The sequence below is a fragment of the Conger conger genome, chromosome 4 (genome assembly GCF_963514075.1).
Source record: "Conger conger chromosome 4, fConCon1.1, whole genome shotgun sequence".
In the NCBI taxonomy this organism is placed as follows: Eukaryota; Metazoa; Chordata; class Actinopteri; order Anguilliformes; family Congridae; genus Conger; species Conger conger.
The window spans coordinates 49,305,531-49,319,976 of NC_083763.1; the positions used below are offsets into that span (position 1 = coordinate 49,305,531).

At 41.7% G+C, this 14,446-nt stretch overlaps 1 protein-coding gene across 8 annotated transcripts in view; it reads left to right on the forward strand.

Moving 5' to 3' along the window:
• The window catches only part of mllt10 (MLLT10 histone lysine methyltransferase DOT1L cofactor), a 62,867-nt gene that overhangs the window by 11,201 nt on the left and 37,220 nt on the right, over window positions 1–14,446 (forward strand). For all 8 annotated transcript variants that reach the window (XM_061237795.1, XM_061237797.1, XM_061237796.1 and 5 more), the window contains 4 exons: window positions 1,036–1,090; window positions 8,701–8,810; window positions 9,732–9,835; window positions 11,290–11,383. In XM_061237795.1, coding sequence (XP_061093779.1) covers window positions 1,036–1,090; window positions 8,701–8,810; window positions 9,732–9,835; window positions 11,290–11,383 — 363 coding nt within the window. The remainder of the gene's footprint in view (window positions 1–1,035; window positions 1,091–8,700; window positions 8,811–9,731; window positions 9,836–11,289; window positions 11,384–14,446) is intronic.

Below are 14,446 nucleotides of genomic sequence, written 5' to 3' on the forward strand. Positions count from 1 at the left end.
TGTGTTTTTGAGAGGCTCTGTAATTTCAGTAATGTTCCTCTTCTTGAATATTTTCATCTTTATTTCGGCAGTGTGTGCAATTCTTTTGTGAAAGAGATGGCAATCTCTTGCAATGCCACTTTTTTTTTTTTGTTATACAGGATCTTGGGGAACTTGGTTTGACAAGGTTGCCATCTCAAAGCAACCAGTTAATTGTGTTGTCACATAGACTGGACACTTGTCTGACCTGATGTTATGAATCCGTTTTCCCCCCATTTCTTCATCACATCTGCACTGGATCTGTCATTTTAGGAAACTGCAGCTTATATTTGGGCATTCTGACAGATGTAAATGCAGACAAACTTGACGATCACTTGCTCTGTGGAGAATCTGGGTCCCATGAGATTCAAGCTCTCATTACCTTGTGGATAAAGGCACTTTTCATTGTAATTTAGTTGCATAATTACATTGGATCACATGTTGCAAATCTGAAACACTCATAGTTCTAAACCAAGCTGTACATTTGACCCCGAGTATTCCTGGCTTTCTTTGGTCCTTCCTCATCACCCACATTTTCCTCAAACAGCAAGCCTGCATGGCTTTTGCTCTGTACCTCTGCTGTGTCTGTTCAAAGGTTTCTAAATACCTTCCCCTTGCTTCTGCTTCCACCACACTCCATCTAGCCCATATGGTGGTGATGCACTGATCAAGACTGTAGATTGCATCTCCCTTCCTGTGTCAGATCAGTTCAGTATGAGACCTGAAAGCTGGACCTTGTAAATAAGATCAGAATAAGATTACTGCCTGCTTTTTGGGATTGTATTGCCTTCTGGTTTGTATTGCATTGTTGTTTTGAGAGGTTCCAGATCAGTCATTTCAAGCCGTTTATTGGTTGATTTTTCTGTGGAGTTTGTACTACAAGTGCAGCTGATGTTCAGTCAAAGCATGTTGACCTCTGCGTGTGAGGATGTTTGGCTGCAGGGATGCCCCAGTGTTAAAGTTGCTTAGACTGTGTATATGCTGCATGTCTCAGCTCTCCTTTCTTCTGCTTTTCAGAGGTGTGAACTGTGTCCCCACAAAGATGGTGCGCTCAAGAGGACAGACAATGGAGGCAAGTCATGTTTGTTTACCTTTGCTTTTTTTAACATTTTGGGCCTGATTGAGGATGTGTAATAATTTATTCTTTTGCTGCATGGATTGAAAAGACTCTGCCTATTGCTTCATTGATCAAGGCAATTAATCGTGGTTTTATAATAATGAAAGCCACAAACAAAATGCAACCGTAAACATGTTCAAGTCCACCTAAATCTGCTCAGAAGTGGTTCAGAAGGCAGTGGTCCTGGGGTGGGGTTGCAGGCTGCAATGGAGGATTGGGTGGACCACAGGGTGATGAGTTGCCTCTGGACTCAAACTGGCTCTATTGGGAGATGAGAATAGACGGTTAGTACTTCACACAGCTATGTGGAGTCACATAGCTTTTGTAAGTCACTTTAGTTATAAAGCATCTGCTAAATGACAACATTTTTAATTGGCATCGAAACTTTGGTTAGCAGACAGGGACATAGTGTGGAGATTTGGCTCTGTATTTGGCTAGAACAATTCCTAGTGTTTCTTTGGAATTCTCTGGTCTCTTGAAGTTTCTTGCACGGGACACAAAGACTCCCCAGATTAATCTGTTGGCGCGCAGCATGTTTTATTTTAAACTTGCCACATAGGGTGTTTTATTTTAAACTTGGCATATAGGGTGTTTTATTTTAAACTAAAGATTTTTAGTTTGACTGTGAGTGCTTTTTTCAACTTCACCCACTTCGAAGGGACAAAGAGGAACAGCAACAAAAATATTTCCTCAACAGACCTGACCAGGAGTTACTTTTAGCATACTAAGCATATTGGCATAGTAATAGCATAACGATTAAGACTGCGTTAGAAATTCTGCACAGGAATGAGAAGTGCAAGGGCCATCTGGTAAACAGTGGGTCACAACTGTTCAGGGGTGATGGTAAGGAAAGTTTATTGCCCACTACAAAACACTAGTCTACCGTGCTGTGACTAGACTGATTATTGTATTGATTCTCTTGGGGCCTTTTTTTAGCCTAGAACTGGCCTAGATATTGAGGCTGTTTCAGTGCATGTTTTGAAGTGAGGGAGCCAAATGGGAGAAGGGTCTATCTTTTCAAAGGTTTGCGAATATTAGATTTTTAGAAAGAATTGACCCTGCAGGCGAGTAAGGTGGAAGGTGGTTTGACCAGTACAATATACCTTTTGCTTTGTTCTCCTAAGCTTATATCCCCCATTTTTGCAGATCTATCATGTAATTGATTTTGCAATTCGCATTCCCATTTACATCATCGGAAACAATCTCTTAAACCTTTTTCTCATTAAACTTGGTGTTTGCTGGTGGTTTTGCTGTCTCCAGATAATGATAACATTTTTGTGGAAAATTTTACCTTTAAGGAGCCATAGTCAGAATTCTGTATGACAATTTGGCAGGACAGACGTTTTCTGAAATAACTTGATGGAAATTGTGGGGGTGGAGGCAGTAGTTATTGGTACGAGTCCAATGCTTAGGATGTGTTCCAAAGGAAGAGAACACTAAGCTAACCATCTTGCCACAATACTGTAATGTGGAAAAGTAAGTTGGGCCTTATGACCACAGGAGTAAAGAAGCTAAGTGATGACATGCCTGTTGCAGATTATAAACTTAATGTATGCAGACAAAATCTCAGACTCGAAGGCTAAGAAAGAGACTTGATATCCAAATTGTTGAGAACAAAACATGCTAGAAATGTTTTAAATGATGCAGGTCCATCAGTTTTTCCACTTAACAAGAGGAAACAACCACTTCTGAAGACTTGCAGCTCTAAGTTACTCTTACTTGTCAGCCAGTTGTCCTGCAGGCTCCAGATGGCTTAAGCTGCTTTCTCGGGTTTTGGTGTGAAGAATGCCTGTAATACGTGTCTGTCAGTGAAAGCATTGAAGATTTCATGGTTGATCAGGCAAATTGGATCAGCGCTCATCATTGCTCTTTCTGACTGCAAGTCCTGCCGAAGAATTCATTCATTGTAGCAAAGGAATGTTTCCTCCAGAGACATAAGACAGTCTGCAAAGACACTAAGTAGAATTCATAGTTAATAACTCATACTGGAAAGAACTTGCAGCCTTGCTAGTCCTAGGGTAAAAGTCTGAACCCTGAATATCCAGACTTGAATCTGTATGGTCCAATGCTTTTTCATAGTCCACTGAGCTTAGTCCTTATGCAGTCAGCATATCTGGAGCAGTCTTTCTGATTTGGTTAGTCAGCCATTAGCAACCATCCTCTGTTTTGCGGCTTGGCGATATACTCTAATTCAATAATTATCAAAGATATAGATTTTTTTTGCAAAATGACAATCCCTGCTACCTTGTGGTGCATTGCCTAAACATCCTACATTCAGAGTTAACATGAAACAATAGAAACACGTATCTGTTGGATGTTCATAAGACAGCCAGTCAGCCACAAGGTTGTAAAGTTTCCATGTGATAATGTGATGCGTTTCTGTCAATTGCATGGAAGCTGCAGGGTCTTGATGCTGATTGGCTGTTTTATGAACATGTATTAGATATAGAATTTTTTTCAGGAAGTATTTCACCTTCCCTCTGAAGTTCAAATGTTTTCTTCTGTAACAGTTATAATTCAAGTAAAAAAGACTGAAAGAGAGGCAATACACCCACATGGTGATAATCATAGTTTTTGCCCTCAGGAAATATTAAATAATGGTCGAATCCGTATATCACCCAATCCCATCAGGATTGCTGACCCTAGAAAGCATGTTTTACCAATAAAACTTTGCAACAACTGTGGTGGAAAATCGTATTCATATAACCACATTTTGCACTGAGGGAGCTCAAGGGTAGAGGGGGAAACGAAATGATGAAAGACTGTCTTTTGTAAAAAATAAAAAAATAAAAAATAAATCTGGTGGTGATGTTTATTTTTAAAGAAACTTCTCTTATCTTTAAAAGTTGTATACTTCACACATGCATCATATGGTGAATACATTTAGAAATGTTGATTTTTATCTAAGCTTACAGTGGCTTCAGAAGGTATTCAGACCTCTTCACTTTTTATAGACATAGTATTGTCGATTTCATTTTAAATGGATAAAATAGCCAATTTTTCCAACCTCAATAACCGATAATGCCAAAGTGAAAACATGTTTTTAGAATGTATTTGCAAATATATTAATCAAAAACTGAAATATTTTATTTACATAATTATTCAGACCATTTGCTGTGGCACTCCAAATCGTGGTCAGGTGCATCCTGTTTGCTTTAATTAAGCTTGAGATGTGTCTAGAAATGGATTGGCAAATTGAATTGATTGGGCATGCTTTAGAAAGGCACACACCTGTGTATCTAAAGTCCCACAATTCACACTGCATATCAGGACAAAAAACAATCCATGAAGTCCAAGAACTCTCTGTAGACCTTCACAATAAATGTGTGGCAAGGCATAGATCAGGGCAAGGGTATAAAACCATTTTTCAAGAGCTATCTACCAACAAAATCTACAATAAAGTGTGCAAAAGTGAAGGGGTCTGAAGTCATTGTACCTTTGAAAACCGTACATTAAGTGTCTCCTAGTACCCAAATTACCTTTCTGTTAAATTTCCCCCTGAAATAACTCATATTCACGCTTGCAGTATTGACAATACTGAAAAAAGAATTACAGAAAAATAATTTGCTAGGTGTTCACAATGCTAAACGATTTAAATAAGTTTGATTTTTACATGATCTATAGCAAGACAGTTATCCCAACACAGACTGCTTTTCCAAATGGTACTTTACCTCAAGTGACTTTGCTTTAGATGAAATATGCCCGCCCCTAAAAAGGTCCATGGGGTTTATTTTCTAAAGATTCAAATGCCCTCTGGCAGCCTACTAAGTTAATTTATTCACATGAAGTATGATCTGTATTGTTTTTTCTCTGTGATATATGTTTACTCTGTCCTACTAAATCATTTGTAAAGCTAGGTTGACCTCTTCATTTAATATTTCTGTTGATTCATTTATCCAGTAATTCATTGTCTATTTTTAGTTGTCATAATCCTTTATTTTATACTCACATTTCCAGATTGTCTGTTCATTATTCATACTAGGATATGTTTTGTACTTCTGTACCATTATTTTACATTGCGCAATAAACATTCTACATGGAGAACCATTTGTACATACCAAACCTGTTGCCATCAACATCTGTCCTAAATCTAGCAATGGCAGTCAATTGAATATGAACAGTTTCACTGCATGAACGTATAACTGTCCTTTCCATGTCAAGAAAATGGAATTATCTTGTGATGGACATTAAATTCAATAAGTCTGGGTAGTACCTTTTCTCCAAACAAATGATTATTTATCTTTAGAGTTCCCTATTTGTTTTATGAGAAATCTCTAACCTCTAATAATATGCAATTAAATGCATCTGTAAAGAAAACAATTAAAAATGTAGTCCTAGAACACATGATCTAAAATTAGCTTTGTGTTTCTAAAAAACGCTTATATAATATTATATAAAGTACATTCCATTGCATTTTACATTATACGCAACATCCTCATTTTATGTATGTTTTATTGTACTTTTTAAAAACTCTCACACACTCCTCTCTCTCTCTCTCTCTCTCTCTCTCTCTCTCTCTCTCTCTCTCTCTCTCTCTCTCTCTCTCTCTCTCTCTCTCTCTCTCTCTCTCTCTCTCTCTCTCTCTCTCTCTCTCTCTCTCTCTCTCTCTCACACACAGCCTAAGCGTACACTGCTCTGTCATAAAGGCCCTGATTGACACACTGTGTGCAATCTCTTTCCTGTGATGTCACCGGCGTAGGGGGAAGGGACACCCACAGCCACCCGGGTCATTACAGGAGCCCACTTCACCCTGACCGCAGAAACTTTCCGTTTGTTTTGTTTTTATTTCCCCTTTAACTTGACCTGGACAGCAACACACAGTCTCCACCCACCCCCCCCTTCCCCTCCCCCTCTTGTGGTTGACAGTTGCTTATTTTGCTAATGACTTTAGTGGGAGGCCAGTGGGGAGGCGGTGTACGGAAGGGGCGCTGGGTGTGTGCGCAAGGAATCTCCCTTTCGGCTGCAGTTTTACGAGGAAGCAGAGCCATTGAGCAGGGTCGTGAAGAGGCTCCTCTTTTTGGTGTCGGGAGGTTCACCGGGAGGTCACATCGCTCTGTAAACAGCACCAGGGCAGCCACAGCTGCAGGACTGAGGTTCCTTTGTGCCCACAGAGTCAGACCACTACACAGCACTGGCCGGGAAACTGGAGCGAAAGAACGGTCACGCGGACATGCGTGCGCGTCGTGTGTACACAAGACGCACGTACGCTCCTGACAATGCACCGCTCGCCATTTCCGCCGTGTAATTAATACAACAAACCCTCATTTTGAGAACACGTCAGTTTGTCTGGCAAATGATTAAATAAGTTCCGTTTCACATCTAAACCAAATTCTGCATTTATTAAAGATTTTTCTCCCTAGCTTGTTTTCCGTGAGTTATCTTTTGGCAGTATGGTGCAATGTTTCAAGCCAACAAGGAATTTTCATTACGATTTTCTTGAAACCTTTTACCTGAGAATGGGCGTAAGCCACAATGTCAACTGGGTTGCATTCGTCTGCCACATTCATACCCCCTACTGCTTAAACTTGTCAAGTTATTTGAGTATATTTGCATGTGGAGAGATCTGTGGAATACATTTAAACTCGATTAGCTGCCTTAAATGCAGAAAGAAGTTGGAGGATCTCCCTTTTCATGCACCATTTCTTCTTTCCCCAGGCCTACCTCCTTTGGTCATCTGCTAAGTCGTTTTTTGGTGTAATGTCAGTTTAGCAACAGCATATTAATCTAAAATGAAAATAGGGAAACTGTCAAATGCCCACATTCAGTGAATGAGATGGACCACATACAGGAGAGAGAAAATAATGAAGAACTAGTTTTTCATGCTAAGGTTGTAGGTAATGGGGTTTATATGTCAGTATCATAACAGCCTGTATTATTATTTTAGGATCTGTGTTTAAAGAAGGCCTTTGTGCTATGTTGGGGTTTAGTTGATATGTTCAAAAGACTGAGAGGTGTGTTCATCTAGAGCCAATACCCTCCCTCATGATTTCCTAAAGCCTTTCAGTAAAGCAGTCTTGTGGCTATTGCATACAAAGCACACAAGCAGAACTCCTCATTTGCACCTGTGCTGGTACTGTTTGCCTGTGATTAACAAAATGTAAATGATTGAGACCAATTTAGCACATGAAAAATGGGACATTGGCGTCATGCCGGCATACCTTTGCTTCTGGAACCTGGGAGTTGGTTCATGAGGGTAGAATCCAGTTGTAGGAGTTGTGCTATCATAGAACAATTTTAACTTCTTCTCTGGGGCCTCCTATTTCAAGGCAGATTTTTTTTTCTTTCTCCCTCCTCCCCCAATTTCGGTTGCTGTACGATTTGCCGGCTCGTCTGTGAGACCGTGTTCTGTGCAGGCGAGCTGAGACCCCAAGATGATCATAACCCTAAGGCTCGATATGAACGACTTTGGTTTTCCTTCATAGGGAGTACTGCCTGTATTGCCCATTCTGTATTAAGTGTCCATTATTCACAGTCGTACTCACCTTGGCTGAAATAATGGCTGATGCAATCGGCGGCAGGCAAGTTTGTTTGCATGTGGGTGAGGCCGCGCAACAATAGCCCCCCGCCTCACGCTTTGGGTGAGAAGCTTGTTGGACCTCTTTTGCAGTTGGTTGGTTTTTATTGCCCAGCCTTTATTGGCTCCTGCTAGTCCCCTTGGAGGGGCTTCAAAACAACACAACACATTTGTGCCGCCCCTTCTGTCCCCTTCAGACGAGAAGTCAAAGACAGTTCATGCCTGGGTTCATCTGGAGGGTTAGTCATTGTTCCGCGGAGTGGCATTAAAGCAAGCAGACATTTGCTGTCGCTTTGCTTTTAATTAATTTACAGTAGCGCTGCTTTAACCGCAGCGCCGCTCGCTGCAGTCGGAGCGCTTGCCTGGAAAGGCATTAAGCGCGGCGTCGGAGGCATCTGCCACGGCCGCGGGGTGGAGATCACAGTGGAGTAGGAGAAGAGAAGCGGGGACCGCGGTGGCGTGTAATTTAAGGGCACGGTGACGAGGCGGACGTGCCGCAGACACGCCGCGGGACCGCCTCGGTCTAGACGGAGCGCGCAGACTGCACGCTCCCGCCCGGTTCCGCCACACTGCCGCTGCTCCCCTGGGCAGTTCGCGTGCGCTTTGCATTCGGGAAAGGAAGCAAGGAGCCATCAGATACCTCGCCACTGCCTTAACCGCTTATGGGCGGACGCCACCTGCACGTTATGTCTCCCTTGACAGACGGATGCGATGCCAGCGTTGTATTTGATCATATGACCGTTTTTCAAGACTCATGACCGTTGAAATGCATTGTGATTCCTGTGCCTTTCTATGGGTTTTCTATAGGGAGCCTTAGTATAGGGAGCCTCCGTAATGGGTTGAAAATGGTCAATTACTGCCTTGCTAATCAGTCTATCTTCAGAACCCATTTTGCCATTATCACTTTTATCTCTGTCCTCTCGGGGTCCCTGCATCCCTAGCTATGCACTTAATCATTAATTTGTACCTTTTTTGCTTGTGAAAGGTACGTATTCGTTTAGGGTGAACGTGCCCCTGCCCCGTTTCTGACACGACTGTCGTGTGTCCTCAGGGTGGGCCCATGTTGTGTGCGCGCTCTACATCCCCGAGGTGGAGTTCGCCAACGTGTCCACAATGGAGCCCATCGTTCTGCAGTCTGTTCCACACGAGCGCTATAACAAGGTAAACACCCCCATTACAGCTACACAAGACAGCCACTCAGACTACAACATCAACATATTCACTCTGGTCGGCACGGCTACAAGGTCACTGCTGGGGCAGACGGCTGAAAAGTATACAGACAGACACAACAAGGCTTATGTGCCTCTGCAGACACCTGTTACACCTGCCATCGGTTGGCATATAAAACGTACTATTAGTATGTGATGAGACGACCTGCTTTTGCTCTTTGTTCATTATGGATTTTATTATTGTAATAATAATTTGGGCATTAATGTTTAAGCAGGAAACTGCCTCACAGTTTATACAAAACTGGTGAATTGGGTAAGTTCAGTAAGGTTAGTTTAATGTGTTCCTTGCTTATTTCCTTGCTTCATGATCAGTAGGTTATTTTCACATGTGTAATATACATTTTATTTGAACTTGTGAATGAAAAATGCTATAAAACAAATGCATGTGTGCGCACAATTGTCAACACAAGGACTGCATTAGAAACAATAGAATATTTTTCTCCATATATTCCATTAGAGATAATTAGAAAATAGCTGTGTTTTATTGACAGCACTTTGGTTGCATGTCAGATGCGGAACAGAACCATGTTGTCAAATTTTAATCTCATGCTTGAATTCTCTCCAGTGTCGGGGTGAAACGGATTGGATGCTGTTTGAATTAGTGTCCTTGCTACGAGCAAATTAAAAACAGCATGGATCTCGCTGATCAGATAATCGGAGCTCACGCAACTGAGAGCTCCGGAGAGCCATTTAATCGTCGGTGCGCCTGCTCTCGATAACCAAAACGAATGGAAATTTTGAGTCCCCGGGGAAGGGGGTTATCATTAAACTTGGGGGTGTTTTTCATATTTCACATGGGCGGGCGGTGGTGGGGTTGTTTTGCTCCTTGTTACCGTATTGATCCGTTTCGCAGACGTGCTACATCTGTGAGGAGCAAGGCCGAGAGAGCAAAGCCGCCTCTGGAGCCTGCATGACTTGCAACAAACATGGCTGCAGGCAGGCCTTCCACGTCACGTGGTGAGTCCAGGAGCTCCGTTCTGTGAAATAAAATAAACATTATGCACTTAAAGATGAGTTTTGGCCTGTTCCTCTTAGGCATTTCATCGTATTCCTGTTTGCATACTTGGGGAACCATGTAGCCTAGTGGAAAAGGTCCATGACTGTGTAGCCACGATAAGATCCATGCAGCTGCTGGGCCCTTGAGCAGGGCCCTTAACGCCACATTTTGTTTTCACCATGTTGAAATTTCAGCTGTGTTTATACATAGTCCCCCAATTTAAGGGCACCATAGTCTTTCCGCTCGTCTTTTGGTCACTTTTGGATACTATTATTACTGTTTATCAATATGAGGACCAAAGTCGTGCCAATGAAAGTCAAAGAAGCCATTATGAGACAACAATAATAAAACCTTAGGCTTACCAAAATCAAGTTTGTAACAATAATAAAGAGAGCACTTTCTTAGCAGAGCATCACCAGATAAGACCTCCAGCAACTGGTGATGTCCACGAAACCACACTTAAAGCAGTTATTGCATGTAAAGGATGTGCAACAAAATACTAAACATGACTACTTTCATTTTCAAAACTTGACAATGTGCCCTTTAACCACGTGCAATTTTATGAATTGCAAATTGTGGAGTAAAGAGGCAAATATATAAATGATGGGTCTTTGTCCCAAACATTATGGAGGGCACTGTATCTTATTATTGTTATTATTGTACCCAGTGTGACTAAATGCACGTGTGGCCTGTCAAGGTCAGGATGCATTTGGTGTCTTAAGAGGTTGCCAGAGAAGCCTGTCATAAAGGTCAAGAAACTATAGCAAACCATACAAGTTGAAAGGACTTTTGAATTATAGACTTTTCAAAAATGCTGCACAATGCCCTTGCTTGATCAGTACTTATATGTAGAATGGAGAAATGAAAATGTTTGAAATGCTTGTGAAGCAGATTATTTACAATAGGAAATGTACCATTAACATATTTACAATAGTTATGTAGTATTTAATCTTAATTGAGGAAAGTCTGCTTACACTGGCTTACACATGTTAACAATGTTCTTATTTACAGGCTTATAGAACTTGCAGGTTGAATATATATTCATGGCAACTGTAATGGCTAAATCAATACTGTTACCGTTCGACTACTGAATATACCTCATTGCAGTGCAATCCAATGCACTTTCAGCTCTTTTGCATTTCTGTAGGTTTTTAAATAATCGTATCACATGAGCATTGAAATGCTGCTCCTCGGGGTATGAAATTTAAGACATTTATTATTTTTCCATTTGTCCCTGATCTGTGATATAACTGTAATCCAAATAAGCAATGCAGCACTAATGCGTGTAGCTGTAATTCGCGGCTCTTCGTCCGCAGATATACGCCTGCGCGTTTTGTTCCACCCACCCCCAAATTGGGTCACGCTGACACCGCGACTGTATTAATAATTTCTCTCTTCTCTTCGTTAACCACAGTGCTCAGTTTGCTGGACTGCTGTGTGAAGAACAAGGCTCAGATGCTGACAATGTGAAATACTGCGGTTACTGCAAGTACCATTACAGCAAACTGGTAAGCTTCATGTAACTTCTTTCCTGCTTTTGTAGTTTGATATCAGCCATTTTTACCAGTTAAACTTTTTTATGAAGTTGATATTAATCAGTTGTGAATTACCTGACCCCACCACACCACTGGTTCTCATCTGTAGATAGGATGACTATCAGGACCTCAGCATTCTTTGTCCATGCTAAACGAACCTGAATGCTGTAGAAATACAGGGAAAAAAAGGAGACCTTTGAGTAATCTTTTCTCTGTTCAACTTTCATTGTGTACTTCCTGTCTTGTACCGTTGAATATAATAATATGACGGAGACCTTGTGTGATGTAGTTAAGGTCTAATATAAACTCTTTAGAAGTGAAGCTTTGTTTGCTGTTCAGTTTGTCATTGTTCCAAGTATTTAACGCACTGATTATTTATTTGTTTTTTGATTGATTTGTATCAATCTTGATGAAGAGGATTTGGAAACGCCAGTATTATTCCCAAAATGTTGTCACTTACAATAATACGGGAAATTAAATTATGTTCATGAACCTTATATATAACGCTCTCAAAGTATTATTTCACTGTACTGCTTTTCATTGGAAATTACATTCTACATTTTTGTACAGTTTGCATTGTGTAGTATTTAGTGCTTTTGTCACTGGCTGGCAACTCAATTTGCTGTACACTGATGAGGGGGAGACTCACCTCAACCACCTATAATGTTTATCACCCACCTGGGTGACGCATGGCAGCCATTTTGCACCACACATGGAGAGTGACACTCACTACACATGGAGAGGGAGATGAGTATTTTTTGCCATTTAATTCAATTGCATTTTTAAAGCACTTTTCACAGGAAACCATCACAAAGATGATTTAAATGGGGGAGGGATAAGGTGGCAGGCTGATAGAGCTAGGTTGGGAATTTAGCCAGGATACTAGGGAGGCCCCTACTCTTTGCAACTAGTGTATTGGGAACGCTAATGAACACAGTGAGTCTGGACCTCGGTTAAACATCTTATCCGAAAGACAGCATCTCCTAAAACACAGTGTCTCCATCACTGCATTGGCATATTGGGGTCCAGAGTGAAGATGGCCCCCTACTGGCCCAACAACACCACTTCCAGCAACTTAATTTTCCTGGGAGGTCTCCCATCCCAGTACTAACCAAACCTACACTTACTTGGCTTCATCCATTTGGCAGGAGCCGAGTACATGGTCGTATGGCTTGAAATATGTTCATTTGGCTGCAATTTTGGGCTGATTACGGGTTGGTCATTTGGAACCAGGTTATATTTTCCAAAAACCCTGATGAGCATTCAAAATGCGGTAGCTTCATAGGTTCAGACTACAGAATTCTAATCCGAAGGTTCAGATGATATCTCCTACTCTTTGGTCTAGGCAGACATTTTAAGGCCAGCGGAAGAGGGAGTCAAGCTTCAGAGGCTAAAAACGGAAGCCATCCTCCTGTCCCTCACCTGCCCCCTTCACCCCCCAATTTGACCGCCAATGAGCAGCATCTCCCTGGAGCCTCATGCGCACCTCTCCTTCCTCTCCTTCCTCTCCTTCCTCTCCTTCCTCTCCTTCCTCTCCTTCCTCTCCTTCCTCTCCTTCCTCCTCCCTCCTCCCTGACCTCCCGGTGGAGCAGATTGAATATCAGCAGTCGGAGGAGAGTCACGGTGGCAGCTCCATAGTGATACTGGACCGGGGCAATCATTTCCCAGCACGGCCAGCTTGGGTTTCAGGGCGCAGATGGTGTTGTGGTCAACCGCTCCCCCCCCCCCCCCTTTTCACCAGCCCGACCACACTTTCGACCTGGAGTCCTGTTTCTCTGCTTTGTGTTTTGAGAATGCAACCCTCACTGTATCCATCCCATTTGAGGACTGTATGTATCTTTCCATTAGTGGTAGCTCTGTAGTTCTTATGTAAATGTAATACAGCATGAAGTATAACAGACACAACAGGGTCTTTAATTTATTTAGTTGTGCCATGCATAGGCAGTTTGATTCGAATGATGATTTTTCGTATTTACATTATACAAGGCTATTTCTTTCAGCCATTAAAAAATATATATATGCCCGTGTAATGCACCGTGGATTAGAGCTGTAGGCAAGCGAGGTCGCCGGATGGTGGGGGTGGCATTTCAAGCCAAGCCTAGCCGGAAGTTTCCACGGCGCGGGACGCGTATCGTTTCTTTTTTATCAGCAGCAGTAGCAATCGATAACCAGAGTCTGGGTTTCACTTAGTGCCTGAGCGTATGTACAGCATTACTCATCTCGGGTATTACTATCGCAAACCACCGCCGCTATTAGTATTATTATTGTCATCACAGTGATTGCAAATGAGCCTAATGTATAATCATCGCAGGAATCAGTCAGATCTACAGAACCAGCAGAATGTAATGCGTGTTTGTACATTGGTTTAGCATTAGTCAGTTTCCTCTCCAACCCAATAACAGCTTCCCCTTGACCTTGAAAAAAGGGTCGGGTTTACAACACAGCGTGACAAAGTGAAATCTGTCTGAAACCTGTCTGCATCAATTTCATATGATTACCTATATGTGTCAAACTAAAATGCTTGTAGCTGGCAAATATTGAGTGCTCTAGCTTATGAAATATGAAAATCGGTATCTCTTGTAGTTGGCATATAAACAAATAAGATGACATGCAGCTTTCAAAATATCCCCTTACTGCCTCTGTTGTTAATTTGAAAAGCAAGCAGCATGCTCCCTAATGAACAAATCATGCTCCCTAATGAACAAATCCCATTTTAAATTACATTAAATGTGTTGCAGAGTTATAAATATCTGCTACCGGAAAAGGTCACACTCCATAGGAGACCTACATAGCTTGCTGGTTATCAAAAAAAGGTCTTTAGCTTTAGCAGTGTGAGGCACTCTTGTTTGCAGACTTCTTGAAAACTTGTCAAATGACATGGTATTCCTCTACAGCCATGTGCATTGTTTGTTCATGACTTGGAGTGCACTTGGAGTGCACTGTAGCTTCAGTAGGAATTTTGCTCCTCCTGTATGTTCAACTGTGCGTGATCAAAGACTGTAACACCAATTTAATTTGTTCATAGTTTTTTTTGAA